Source organism: Scyliorhinus torazame, chromosome 2, assembly GCF_047496885.1.
Source record: "Scyliorhinus torazame isolate Kashiwa2021f chromosome 2, sScyTor2.1, whole genome shotgun sequence".
Taxonomy (NCBI): domain Eukaryota; kingdom Metazoa; phylum Chordata; class Chondrichthyes; order Carcharhiniformes; family Scyliorhinidae; genus Scyliorhinus; species Scyliorhinus torazame.
This window is the reverse complement of record NC_092708.1, coordinates 358,640,565-358,655,934: the sequence shown is the minus strand read 5'-3', so window position 1 is coordinate 358,655,934 and position 15,370 is coordinate 358,640,565. Positions and strand designations below refer to the sequence as shown.

Genomic DNA, 15,370 nt, shown 5'->3' with positions numbered 1-15,370 from the left:
GCGTGATAAAGTTCCAATACTATGTGCTTGGTCTGCTCAAGGGCCCGGAACATGTATAGACGGCAACAGGGGCTAGTAGGACTGTCCTATCAGCAGTGTGTGTGTTGTGGTGTGCATGCAAGGCATATCGTTTGTGCGGTGCAAAGGCTTTGTTATGCAGGACTCCACCAGCGTCAGGCTTGAGGGAGGCAGATGGGGCCTGATCGATCTAAGTAATCAGCTGCCAATAGTGTCTCGACTATTGGCAACAGGTGACGGTGATTGCATATATCCTGGCCGCCATTGTAGGCCACCACAAAAAACTGTTGGGTTGTAGGGCCCTGACGTTGGCCACTGTTATCTAGTTGCAGCCTTTTGCTGTCTGCATAGGAACTGTTTGGCCCGGCACTAGAGGACATGGTGTGTTTATCACAGTGCACCTTGTTATTTAATCTGCATTGTAGCAATGCTTCATCTGCATTAGGTACAAGTTCCGGCTGCAGAATAGTCTTGGCATTCGGGATCATGGTCCTGCTACTTCTAAAGAAGAGCCATTGACTGACAAGGGCAGGTCCCATCGGGTAAGATTACCCAGGCTTAGAAGTGTAGCATAGAAATCAGTGTTGTCTTGCACATGCCTTTCCAGAAGATGTTTGGGGGAGTTCTCTCAGCAAGCCCATTGGACTGTGGATATAAAGTGCTGCTTGTACCATCATGAAAATCCCAAGTGAAAGCAACAGTATGGAATTCAGCGGAGACAAACTGGTGGGCATTGTTGATCATGAGCTTTTGCAGTAGGCCATGGGAGGCCAAGTGTCCCTTGAGTTTCACAACTACCGAACTGCTGGTTGCACTTGGCAAATGGTCCAGTTCGAACCATCCAGAGTAGGGATCCACCAATACCAGGTGTTGTTTGCCATCCCATTCAAAAATGTCTGCTGCCGTGAACACCCATGGACTTCATGTAAGCGGGTTGCAGGGGGTGCAACTGGAGACTTCTCTCTTAATGTCAGCTTGCACAGAGGGCCAATACAGCAACGGTTTGGTCCTGGCCTTAGTTGCATCCAATCCATGATTCCCATGGTGGACCTTATTCGGTGGAGTACCACTAGAGAGGAGGTAGAATGACGAACCGCTGACCTCGCAGGATTAGACCATTTTGAACGGTTAGTTCCTCCCCTAAAGCAAAGGACACAGTGAGGTTATGAGGAAGTTCCCTAGAAGATTCTGGCCAGCCTTGCATGATGACATTATGCAGTCACGTGTACGTGACATCTAGCTGCAGCGTCTGCTTCAACTCCTGGATATGACGGAAGAAAAGTACCCAACTCCATGATGTTGATGTCTGCCTCACGATCAACCTAGTCTGTGGTAGGTAGGAAGGCTCTGGAGAGGGCAGCGATGAGGTAGAGTTCCTTGCCATGTTTGTGCATCATACTGATGTAGTAGCTTTTAACATTGTGTGTTGTAGCCTAGCAGGTGCAGAGTGACGCGGTTTCTTCGGGATGGTTATGAGCAGTTGATGGTCAGTTTCCACAGTTGTCAGAAGACCATAGATGAAGTTGGGATTTTTTGACATACAAAAACCAAGGCAAGGGACTCTTTTTCGATTTGTGATCTCGAGTTTGTGCCACTGAGAGCCCTTGAGATAAAAAAAGCTTTTGGTCTACCATTTTGGATGCAGGCTGCACCAGGTCCATGCTGTGATGCACCCGCGGAGATTAGGACAGGAGTTTGGACACTGAAGTGCTGTAAAGGTGGTGGAGATGCCAATGATGGTTTGAGTCTGTTGAACAACACTGTGGTGTTCTTGCATCATGTTTCAACGTCCTGATGTAGGAGTTGACGAAGTGGTCCACTAATTTCACGAGAGCAAGGAATGAATTTTGTGAGGTAGTTTGTCATACCAGAGAAATACTGTAAAGCATACTTATCAACTGGAGTGTCCATGTGGCGTTGAGCCACAGCCTTCTCCGGGTCAGGATTTACACCAACATCTGTCAACAGATGGCTCACATATTGCACCTGGTTGGCCCTGAATTGACACTTTGTAGGGTTGAGCTTCAGATTGAGATCCCTAACCGTGTTTAGGACATGATCATCATATTCAGCTGTAGTGCGACCTCAGATCAGGACGTCATCAATTATGATTTCACTTGCCTGATCTACAAAGAGCTGTTCCACACAGCGCTGAAAACTTCTGCCGGTAGAGATGCCATATAACATTCAGAGAAAACATTATCTGCCTATCGGGGACATGATCTTGAGGATGTCAGATCCAGTGGGATTTGCCAAAATCCACATTTCGCATCTAACACACTAAATTCTCTTGTTTCAGAATGTCTGAGGTCACCTGTTCTACTGTCTTCCTGGGGTGATGTAACCAGAGTAGTGCTTTCTTCAAACGTACAGGGTCAATACATACTCTGACCGCACCATCCGTTTTCACCGTGGCTACCATCTGTGACCTCTTTCACTGGAATAATTATGCCCAGTTTGGTCATTCGATGCAGCTCATTGATGCCCATTTGCTTGATCGCAATCGGTATTCTTCTTGATGCACATAGTTGTTGTTGTCCAAAATGTCTCTCGGCCTTGCCATCTCCGAGGCTAGAAGTTGCACAGCGTGGGCCTCTGGGCCAAGTTGAATGACCCCTAACGAACTGAAAATACTTCAGTGTCCCACCGGAATGGTGCTGTATCTCGCTGAAAATCTTTATGTAATGTTTCAGATTGTTCATCAATGGTTCATACAGGCTGCTGCAGTTGATGCAGAGCACCCACTGTACTGCAACAGTAATTTTGTTTCTCTCCTATACTGTGCTGCTTCCCGCCTGAATTCTCTATTCGATCTCTCAGACTGCTCGTTTAAAATGCATGTTTCCAAAGTAGACTGTCAAGTCAGGCCCTTCCGTTTCAGTAGTTGTTTTGGGAGTACATCATATTCTATACCCGCTACCAATTGATCTCTAATGGGTTTGTCGGTAAACGCTCCAAATGCACATTTTTCTGCTAAGACCTTTAATATGTCCACGCAGGGCCTGGATTGATTCAAATGGTTTCTGATTCGTAGAATGGAATATGCTGCGGTCTAACAATCTCCACGACTGTGCTAAATTCAGCAGAGTATAGGCTTGTACCTTTTTGTTTTCTCTAGATATCGCTGCAGCACAGGAGATGATCCATTTCTGCTCGAATCTGTCCCAATTGCCCACCATGTTCTCACCAAAGACAAGAGGGTCAATGTTTCAAAGTCCCTGTGCCACACTGTCAGCCCTGACACATGCAGTTCCATGTGGTCCGTTAAATCATTGACTGCGCAAGGGACTTTCAACAAACAGGAGGTTTATCAAGCAAACATACGACGTGGGATTCTCCGATTGCCGACTCCGAAATCACGTTTGGCCATCGGCCGGAGAATCCCCGTTTATGCCGAAATCAGGGGCGCCGCCCAGGATGAAGTGTCATCGCATTGAAGCAGCACCGCACCGATGCCATCCTGGCTCGCATCTGTCGAGATCTTTGTCTCCCTGAGTCTGGGTTGAAAAATGCCAAGCCGGGTGCAGTGGTGAGCTTGGCTTTCAGCTCCAACCACTCTGCCTGATGTGCTGCCTTCCACTCAAAGGCAGTGGACATTTTCACCAGGTTTCGTAGGGCCGTGGTGTGTGAGGCCAGGTTTGGGATGAACTTGCCCGGCAAATTGACCATGCCCAGGAAGCGTAACACCGCCTTCTTGTCTTCAGGGACCTTCATGGCTCCGATGGCCTTGACCAGGTCTGTGTCCAGGCGCACGCCCTGCTGAGAGATCTGGTCACCTAGGGACTTGAGTGTCGACATGCCAAAGCAACATTTGGACCTGTTCAGCTTCAGGCCATTGGCGTGGAGATGGCGGAATACCTGCTGGAGACGGGAAACATGCTCTTCAGGGGTCATGGACCATGTGATGATGTCGTCCACTTACACACGAACCCCTTCAATGCTCTCCATCACTTGCTCCATGACGTGATGGAAGATTTCCGATGTCGAGACAATGCCAAACGGCATGCCATTATAGCAGTATCTGCCAAACGGTGTGTTGAAGGTGCAGAGCCTTCTGCTGGACTCATCCAGCTGGATTTGCCAAAATCCATGTGACGCATCTAACTTGGTGAAAAAACGTGCGTGTGCCATCTCACTGGTGAGTTCCTCCCGCTTCAGGATGGGATAGTATTCACGCATTATATTCTTATTGAGATCCTATTGGGATCACTGCAGATGCACAGGTCTCCCGAAGGCTTTCTAACACATACCATCGAGCTGATCCAGTCAGTCGGTTCGGTTACCTTGGAAATGATGCCCTGTTGCTGAAGATCCTTGAGCTGTGCCTTCAGGCACTTCCTCAGTGGAGCCGGGACCCGGCGTGGTGCGTGGACCACTGGCTTGGCATCAGGTCGTAGCAGAATCTTGTATCAATATGGCAGCGTGCCCATCCCCTCGAACACATCCGGATACTGAGCAAGGGTGTCGTCAATGCCGGCCTGAAGATCCAACTTGGAGGATGTCATTGTGTAAACCCGCTGCACAAGGTTCAGCTGCTTGCAGGCATGCGCGCCAAGTAGGGATGCCCTGTCTGGCTTGACAATTTCAAAATGTAACCGTGCATGGGTGCTCCAGTTGGAGACGAGTAGATGGCAGGATCCCAGTTCCATGATGGCTTTTCCGTTGTAGTCCAGGAGCCTGCAGGCTGCTGGAAGGACCTTGGGGGGCTTCTTGATGCGTTTGAAATCTGCCTGTGAGAGGAGGTTGGCAGAAGCACCTGTGTCCAGCTTAAACTGGATGGAGCAGTGGTTGACCTGCATCACCGCACGCCATTCGTCCGCAGAATCCACAGCGAGGATGGATTGAATTTGTGATGAGTTGGATGTGGCATATTCACATTTGGTAATGAAGTCCACACAGTAGGCGGAGTCCAGGCATTCTTCCTCTGGATCCGCTGTGCTGCCAGGATCAGAATCCTCTAATTGTTGTTGCACACTCTGAACACGCCGTCATCGGAATTGGGAGCGCTGGCCCCTGACTGGTGGTGCAGACCTGCACAAGGCTGCATAGTGTCCAGGCTTCCTGCTGTTTAAACATCGCCTGCCTCTTGCAGGGCAGTGTTTCTTTAAGTGGGCGTTGCCGCAGTTCGAGCACGTCATGATGTCGGCGTCCTGACGCTCCGCGCGTCGTCGCACATGCGCAGTGCGGGTGTCGGCTGCTTTGTTATCCCGTTCGCATCGCGCATGCGTGGGACCCCAGGAAAAGCACGCAAAATGGCCGCTTTCATCAATGCTGAGGCGTTGCATCCGGGAGATGGCCTGCACACTCTCTGCCTCGTGGGAGGCAAGTTTCTCATTTTCAGCCGATTTGTACTGGGCATAGCGATTTTTGGCGTGCTCATGCACTGTGCATGTTTCAATCGCGACTGGCAGGGTCATATGCTTGATTTTCAGTAGCTGCTCTCTCAGAGGATCAGGGTGAGCTCCAAAAACGATTTGGTCTCTGATCATAGAGTCAGCAATATCACCAAAGTTGCAGGACAGCGCTAGCAGGCGGAGGTTAGTTAAGAAGGGGTTGAAAGATTAATCTTTACTTTGTAGACGCTGTTTGAAAATATGTAACGCTCGAAGATTTCATTGGTGTCCACTTCACAGTGACTGTTAAACTTGTCCGGAATGGTATGAAACGTTGTCTTGTCCTGGGCCTTCGGTGAAGTGAAAAGAGTTGAAGAGTTTGATGGCTTGATCACCCGCTGTTGAGAGGAGAAGCGCGATCTTCCTTGCATCAGACGCACCCACAAGGTCTGAAGCTTCGATGTACAGCGGAAACTTTTGCTTGAATGTCCGCCAGTTGGCACTGAGATTGCCGGAGGTCCTGAGCTGGTGAGGAGCCTGAATCTTCTCCATGGTGCCGGGACATTCGTTGGTCGTCACGGAACGGACTGAGGTAAACCACTGAGATTAAGCAGTCCCCTGGTAGCATGATGTGTTATGTACTCTGGGATAACACAGGCTGCAACTTGATGCAGATTTAACCAAAAGATACTCCAGACCTTGAAGTTAGTTCAATCTGATTTATTGAACCAGTAGCACAGTTAGCACAGTTCTCTATGAGTTCGACTCTCTGCTAACCTAAGTGTGGTTACTCTGTCTGACTGAACCAGACTAGCTCTTGGCCATGTGCTGGAGGTGTGATATTGTACATACACCCTGACTCACTCTGTAGATGTTCATCAGTGGAAAGAGGCGGAGTGTGAGTACCTCGTCCTTTTATAGTGAGATACCACCACTGAGTGCCCTGCCTGCTCATTGGTCGTGTCCTGTTCTCAGTGTTCATTAGCTGCCACTGCCTGTCTGTATATCATTATCTGCATATTATGACAACGACCTCCTCAAAATTTGAATGAATTTTCTTAATGTACTTTTCTCATGCACAAACATTTCAGCACACTAGCATAACACAGTATTTATATACTTCTGTTTGTATGCTCACAAATAGCTCCAGCAGCACAGGCCCCAGTGACGCCCACAAACTCAGCACCTTGGGATTGATCTGTGGGAAGTAACAACCACACGAGAAAATATGCAACTAACTACCCCCTCCCCACCTAAAAAAAAAAATCCAACTGCCAACTAACACATTGTGGGAGTCAATTGATATTCCCCTCGTTCAGGAATGACGGGTTGCATTGGGACACACCTATCACTTGCCAGTGGAATGGAAATGAGGTTGGGGCTACCAGGTAGCCTGAGATTCTCCAATGCCGAGAAGGTTGGGAGGCAGGTGCAGTTATCCACCCAGCTTGTTGTATTTCTAAATCACTCCTCTGGACTCTTGTCTCCATTCAATAATGCTCATTTGCTAACATTGGGAATTCACTCTGGATGGCTCAGATTTTATAATCCCTTTCACATTTTTATTTTGTAAACATCAGGTATTTCCCAGGGGTGTGTGGAACAATCCGAGCTTAATGGGTTGCTTTAATAGGAAAGCGGCCTGGAAAGCAACCAAATTACTTACGCACGATTAGGTTCTGCATCTCTCAAGTGACCCACATTGATGAAATGGAATTCTTCCAGTTCACGGAGGCTAAGGAACACCACGCAGGTGCCCGGAAGGCTAGAAGGGGACCATTTATGATGCACCGAGGAATCCTACCATCTGTAAAAATGCTCAGCTCTCATTTTGTTGCCAGTCGTTCACGGGGGAAAAAAAGATGAAAGTGTTTGCACTGGTAAACAATGCAGTCAGTCACACTGACATGAACAGGGGAAGAAACCTTGTGCCTGCTGTTAGTACTGGAGATGAATGTCTATTAATGTTAATTAATGGATGCTGAGGGCCATGTGATCAGTCTTCAGACAACTACATTCAGTGCAGTACTGCCCGACTGCTGTTGCTGGCGCCCACAGCATTGAATGAACCAGTTGTGTAGAGGTTTAGGGCTGGAGCACCATTGAATAGCGATGGATGAAGCTGGGTGGAAGTCAGCATTTAGGAGATGGCAGAACCCAATTGCTGACTCCCCATCAAACTGAATTTTTAAAATGTAGCTTTATCTGGAGTTATGGTTTCATAGGCAAAGACAGGGGCCTCTTTGCAATTTATTCAATCTCATATCCTTTTATCCCCCTACAAATGCTGATTAACCATGTGGGTGCCACATCCAACTTCTATTTTCAAATGCATTAAAATCTGTGGCTTTGTGCTCTGTTTCATGGTTCTTTGCTTCCATGTGTAACATGCAAAGGATTAAACAAGCAGTTTTGGTGTTGGTGTAACCTTAAATACTAGCTCAATGAGACCGTGATAACTTATATTTAGCATTGCCCAGCAGCCATTAAAAAAAAATACAATTATAGTACTTTTCACAACTTCTGAACAAGTCAGTAATGATTTACAATAGAAATTATTATAGAAGTAAAGACTGCAAGCATTTCATTTATGAAGATTATGTGAAGTTATCAATTTAAATCCTCAAATGCCTTGTGCAAGTCACACATCAGGTGGCTCTCCTCCAGAACACAACCAAAGAGGCACTTTTAGTCAAAATTAGCTAAAAAATTTGGATTTATCTCACCTACAATTAAGGGAAAGGATAGAATCATCATGCCAGCAAACAGGAGCTTGAGAAACCGCAGAGATGGCAGGAGCGGACGAAAAGGCCACGAGTAGCGGGTGGATGAGTCGGTGGATGAGGGGTCCCCCGGCCACCCCGGAGAGAGGGAGACTGACGACTTAAACAACGGCCTCTCCCCCCCCATCTGGAGATGGATGGAAGATGTTCCTGATGAAGGAACTGATGGCAAAAGAGAGGCGATAAAAGTGGAAATACAGGTTATGGTAAAGGTGGCAGTGACGGAGGCGTTGGTCGCCATGCAGGTGGCGATTGATGGAATGGGAAAGAAGTTGGAAGCCCCGTACTTCCAGACATAGGAACAGCTTCTTCCCCGCAGCTACTAGACTCCTCAACGGCTCTCCCTCGGACTGATCTATTCCCTCTAAGAACACTATTCACAACGCCCTATGCTACTCTTGGTCATGTAGTTGCCTTATTTGGCTCCTTGTTCCTCATAGTAACCAATCACTGTTTGTCGATGTACCATTTGTCAATGTACTTTGTCGATTATTCTTTTTTGTCTACTATGTAGGTACAGTGTGCGTTCCCTTGGCCGCAGAAAAGTACTTTTCACTGTACTTCGGTACATGTGACAATAAATCAAATCAAATCAAGCTCAGGGGAAGATGCTCCTTGAGCTGGAGAAGGCGTCAACGGACCAGAGCGACAGAATTGTTGCTCTGGAGGCTGAAATTAAAAGGTTAGAGGCGACTCAGGGGAGCTTGAAAGGAAAAGTCGAGGACAAGGAGAATAAGTCCCAACATCAGAATATCCAGATCGTGGGCCTGCCAGACGGGATCGAGGGCAGGACGGGCTGTGTGACCCAGATGCTGGGCAACCTAGTCGGGAGGGGCAGCTTCTCGAAGCCGCCGGAGATCGACAGGGCGCACAGATCGCTCCGGCCGAAGCCAAAGCAAGGGAACAACCAAGGGCAATAATTGCAAAACTGCTTTGTAGCGGGGGGACAGAGGGGGAAGGAGGAATACGTGGGGAATACAAGGATAAGAAAGGGATGGCTGTCAGATTAGCTTCAGCAGGTAGGGTGAAGGAACCAAGGGAGACCCCAGAGTGCAGGGGTGCACCGATGTGGCATACACACAGTTGAAATGAAATGAAATGAAATGAAAATCACTTATTGTCCCAAGTAGGCTTCAAATGAAGTTACTGTGAAAAGCCCCTAGTCGCCACATTCCGGCACCTGTTTGAGGAGGTTGTTACGGGAATTGAACGATGCTGCTGGCCTGCCTTGGTCTGCTTTAAAAGCCAGCGATTTAGCCCTGTGCTAAACAGCCCCTGGCCATAAATGTTCCCAGTTCCCTAGCCATGCCTGTCCTTGGTGGCCATGTTGGGTGCCCCCTGGACAAAGGGACATCCCAGAGTGCAGGGGTGCGTCCACCAGATCCCACAGGAAGGTGGGGACAAAACCCTCCCACCAGGATTATCACCTGGAACGTTAGGGGACTTAATGGCCCAGTGAAAAGATCCAGAGTCTTCGCCCATTTCAGAAGTTTAAAAGCCAACATAGTCTTCCTTCAGAAATGCACCCGAGGGAGAAGGACAGGCTGTGGGAAAGAAAGGGCTGTGTGGGGCAGACGTACTATTTATGTTACGGGACGAGGGCTAAGGGGGTAGCTATCCTGATTAGCAAGAGGATGGGGTTCATGGTGATAAGGACGGTCACGGACCCAGGGAGGTGGTACATCATGGTTAGCGGTGTCCTGGAAGGGGCACCGTTAGTCCTGATAAACTTGTACACTCCCAACTGGAGTCCCTGGTAGAAGGCCTCAAATGTTTGATTGACCTTTTTTGGTTCGGCTACCAGTCCGACACGGATTTCATAAAGACCATGGCGGAAATCCCAGACATCGACACACACAAACTGATCATGTGGTGGGGGGGGGGGGGGGGGGGGGGGAACGGACGGATGGACTTTAACTGTGTACAGGGCCCATTGACAGACCGATCAAACACCAGAATGGGGAAAGGACAGGCATGGCTAGGAACTGGGAACATTTATGGAGCAGATGGGGGCAGTGGACCCATGGCGGTTCCTACACCCCGGTGAGAAGGAATTCTCGTTTTTTCACCGGTGCACAAGGTATACACCTGTATCGACATCTTTGCAGTGGGGAAATCGGTGCTTCCAGACATAGCAAGAACGGAATACTCCGTGACAGTCATCTCCGACCACACTCCGCATTACATGGATGGGAGGTTGGAGACTGGTCGTGCCCAATGCCCCGCATGGAGGTTGGACATGGACCTCTTGGCCGGCAAGGTGTTTTGCCAGATGCGAATTCTTTACTAACAACCAGAATGGTGAAGTCTCACCTTCCATGTTCTGGGAGGCACTGAAGGCAGTGATTAGGGGAGAGATTATAGCCTACAAGGCTCGTAGAGATAAGGAAGAGAGGGTGGCCAGGAAACAACTGATCAACATCATCCTGGAGGTTGACAGAAGGTACTCGGAGGCTCGACCGTCGAGCTTCTGGCAGAGAGAAAAAAGCGACAAATGGACTTTAACCTGCTATCCACCACGAAGATAGTGCACCAACTCCGCCAGACACGGGGGACCTTTTATGAACACAGAGAGAAGGCTAACCGCCTGTTGGCTCACCAGTTGAGAAAGCAGGTAGCCACGAGGGAGTTAGCCCAGGTAAAGGATAGCAGAGGCGGACTGGTAGCCAAACCAAAAAAGGTCAATCAAACATTTGAGGCCTTCGACCAGGGACTGTACACCTCTGAGCCCCCTGATGGGACTCGGGGATGAAACGGTTCCTCGATGGACTGGACATGCCAAATTTGGGCGGGGGGGGACAAAAGTCCTGACCTAGAGCTTGGAAGGCTGCGTACCAGAAGTGGTCGCAGAGGACCAGACGGCTTTGTCAAGGGTTGACAGCTAATTGTGAACTTCAGACGGCTACTGAATGTGATACTAACCCCACCCGGGAAGAGAACACCAGAGGTGATCGTCCCCCCTGGAAGCAGAAAAGGCCTTCGACAGAGTCGAATGGAAGTACCTCATAGAGGTACTGGAGCGGTTTGGTCTAGGGTCGGGGCTCACCTCGTGGGCAAAACTCCTGTACAACGCCCCCAAGGCGAGTGTTCGAACCAACACCACCAGCTCTGAATACTTCCAGTTGCACAGAGGCACCAGGCAGGGACTCCCGCTGTCCCCACTCCTGGCAATTGAACCCCTGGCGATTGCTCTGCGAGAGGCAAAAGGCAGGAAGGGCATCCGAAGAGGAGACAGAGAGCAGAGAGTCACACTCTATGTGGATGACCTGCTCCTCTGCATCTCAGACCCGCAGAGCAGCTTATAGGCAATCATGAAGCTCCTGGAAGAGTTTGGGGCCTTCTCGGGCTACAAACCAAACCTGGTCAAGAGCGAGGTATTCCCGGTGAACCCAAGCGGGGGAGGGACGGAGCTGGAAGGTCTATCATTCAAACAAGCCCAAAACAAGTTCCGCTACCTGGGGATCCAGATAGCCCATGATGGAAACAGATCCACAAATGGATTCTGACCAGTCTGGCGGAGAAAGTTAAAAAGGACCAACAAAGAAGGGCTGCACTCCCGCTCTCTCCCTGGCAGGCAGTGTGGGGGGGGGGGGGGGCAGCAAGGGAGGAGCCCAGGGAAACATCAGGAGGGGACTCGGGAAAAGACCGAGAAGGGGCAGGAGCCCCCAACCCCCAACAGAGACATGGGGCGGGGGTTGGGGGGGGGGGGGGGCGGAGAGAAGGCCGATGTAAAGGGAACATGTAAATTGTACATACAAACCGTCTTGCTATTGTATAGGTTTTAAAACTAGGTGCTACAAACAACAACAGAACGAGTGTAGAAAGAGCTGGCATTAGAGGGTGAAAAAAGGCGAAGCTGATCAGAATGGAGTTGGAACACCTGTGTGCAAGACTCATTCCAAATAATGCTGATAAGCCACATACAGAAGTGGTCATAACAGACACTTGACTTAAACACGGGCAGGAATGGGAGGTAAACATTCCTGGCTAAAATGCATTTAAGGGGGATCTGGAAGGGAAAAAATACAGGAGGTTGGTGGGGGTGGGGTGGCAATACAAATCAAGGGCATTATTACATTTCCACAGCGGACAACATACTATAGAGGATAAGTATACTACAGTGGGAAAAAGCTGAATCGCTCTTGGTTAGAGTTAAGGAACAGCAAAGTGGTGTTTACTGCAGAACCCCAAATAGTGAGAAGGACATGGAGAAGAAAATCTGTCGGAAAATGCCTGAGTAACACAACAGGAAAGGGGCACAACAATCGGAACATAAATTACCCCAACATGAAGGGCAAGTAGGGGTGAAGACTTCCGAAAGTGTGTACAGGAGAACTTTCTTAATCAGTGTGTTTCTCGCCCCATGCGGAAGGAAGCAGAAGAAAAATGCTACAGATGCTGGAAATCTGAAATAAAAACTGAAATACTCAGCAGGTCAGGCGGCATCCCTGAAGAGAAAAATATAAATGTTTCAGGTCGATGACCTTTCATCAGGACTGAGCGCAGAAGCAATGTAGTATGTCGTTCCAGGGAAGGAAATGGGTAAGCGGAGTGCTCATCAGTGATCATAATGTAATAGAGGTTTCAGGTAATTATGGGCAAGGTCAACATAAAAAAAAATCAAAGGTGAAGATATCCAACTGGAAGAGGATCGATTTCAGTGATTTAAATAGGATCTGGTACAGCTGGACTGGAAACAAAGAGCGAGCAGAAAAACACTGAATGAGCAACAGTAGGCCTCCAAGGTGAGGAATCGTGGGGCACAAGATAAGCATATTTGCGAAAAGTGGGAAAAGCAAGGCATTCAAAGCTAGATGACAAAATATATAGAGGTTAAAGCAAAACAGAAAAGGAAGTCAAGTGTTGGGGCGGCATGGTGGCACAGTGGTTAGCACTGCTGCCGAACAGCGCCAGGAACCCGGTTCAATTTCGACCTCCGGTAACTGTCTGTGTGGAGTTTACACTTTCTCCCAGTGTCTGCGTGGGTTTCCTTTGGGTGCACAGTCCAAAGGTGTGCAGGTTAGGTTTGATTGATTATTTATTGTCACATGTACCGAAGTACAGTGAAAAGTATTTTTCTGCGGCCAAGGGAACGTACACAGTACATACATAATAGACAAAAGAATAATCGACAGGGTACATTGACAGTGGTGCATCAACAAATAGTGATTGGTTACAGTGCGGATTTCATATGAAGTGGAAAAGAGTTTTGGTAGATCAGGACGGTGATACGAGAGAAAAGAAAGGGGTTTGGTTGAGAGAGCTCGCAAAGTCACCATGCTCGGGCGCCATCTTGAATCATGGATTCGCCATGATAAAATTGCCCATTATTGTTCAAAGATGTGTAGGTTAGATGGGGTTAGGAGGATAGTGTAGGAGAGTGTGCCAAGAGTACTCTTTCAGAGGGTTGGTGCAGACTTGATGGGCCGAATGGCCTCCCTCCCTCTTCAGTTCCATACCATTTCCAAAGTCCTTAAATTGCTGGCACCTCTGAAATCTGTGCCCATTTTTCCAGGAACTTCATGCTCAATTCCCTCCAATTAGGCTTCTGCCACAGTGTGAAAATGGCCCTTATCAAGCTCACAAATAGAATCTGATGTGACTGTGACTATGTTAAACTATTACTCCTCATCTTTCTCGACTTTCCTGCAGCTGATGATAGACTTGATCACATGATCCTCCTCCAATGCCTCTTGTACATTGTCCAACAGGACGGGGTTCTATGGTTGGTACAAAATACGGTCGCAAACCAGGCAGCGAACAGAGTGCAGGGGGAAATTGAGAAAGGATATTTGGGCAAGAAGAGAGATTGGGGATAGGTTTGCAGCTAGCATAAAAGAGAACCAAAAAAATCCCTTTGTGAGTGCAACAATAGGATAATTAATCAAATGGCGGGGTCAGTTTTGAGACATAAAAAGGAAACATTCTTATGGAAGGAGGTGGCTTGGCTGAGGTACTGTAAAAAAATGATACTGATGACTAATGTTGAGGTAGGGCAGAGGAGAGGAGAGGGATTGGATCAGTTACAAATCAGTTACAAATTGTAACTGATCCAATGAAGGAGATGCTAAATAGATTGGCATCACTTAAAGTTACCAAGTTACATAGCTCCAATGCTTTGCATTCTAGGTTGCTGTTGGAAGCTGGGTCTGAAGCTCCGACCACAATCTTTTCAATTCTCCTTGGTTATGGAAGCCATGACAGAGGAATGGATGATTGCAAATGTTATATCCCTGCTCAACAAAAGGGGAGGGCGATAAATCTGGGAGCTACTGGCCAATCAATCTAACACCAGCGGTGGAAAAATCCACAGAGACAAGGACAAAATTAATTCTTACTTGGCAAGACACGAGTTACTAATGGATGCCCAGCATGGATCTGTTCAAGGTAAATCATGTCTGACTAAACTGATCGAGTTCTCTGAAGAAGTAACAAAAGGGGGGAAGATAGTAGATGTATATATGGACTTTCAAAAGGCATTTGATAAAGTAACACATAACAGACTTATCTGGAAAATAGAAGACCATGGCATTAAAGTGACAGTGGTAACTGGAGTACATAACTAACTACGGGATAGGGGAGATGGATGTTTTCCTGGTTGGGACTAGTGTGAGGATCATTGCTTTTCCGTTTATATGTAAAGGGCCTTGACTTTAAATTGACGATTTATTGTAAAAACAGATCTACTAGGTTATAAAACAAGATTTTTAACTTTACGAATGTCAGCAAAGCAGTTGCTACAAAACTGAAGTTGTCTTTTCCTGTCAGACCTAATAGGGCTCGAAGGTTAACATGCATTTTACAATGGCCAAAAACATGCATTTTACAATGGCCAAAAACATGCATTTTACAATGGCCAAAAACATGCATTTTATAATGGCCAAAAACATGCATTTTACAATGGCCAAAAACATGCATTTTACAATGGTCACAAACATGCATTTTACAATGGCCACAAACATGCATTTTACAATGGCCAAAATGTTCCTATCCATCTATGCAATTCTGTCAGTACTGCATAACTTGTTAATTAATGGCTGAATCCTCCACCTAACTTCTGCAATGCAATACACATGACCAAAGTCTAAAATTTGTTCAGCCTAAGAATCCTAACATATAATACATATTTAGTAGAGTGAGAGGTTCAGCTTTTCACCATACCTGTCCAGCAGTATCATAGAGACCAAGCAAATGTTGCTTTCCTCCAACGGTGATGGTTACTGCAAGGTAAAATAA

The 15,370-nt window shown here is 47.6% G+C and overlaps 1 protein-coding gene across 1 annotated transcript in view; it reads right to left on the bottom strand.

Annotated features, from left to right (window-relative positions):
- The window catches only part of rhoj (ras homolog family member J), a 72,167-nt gene that overhangs the window by 16,204 nt on the left and 40,593 nt on the right, over window positions 1-15,370 (bottom strand). The window contains exon 2 of the mRNA XM_072492114.1: window positions 15,296-15,354. Within this exon, the coding sequence (XP_072348215.1) occupies window positions 15,296-15,354 (59 nt within the window). The remainder of the gene's footprint in view (window positions 1-15,295; window positions 15,355-15,370) is intronic.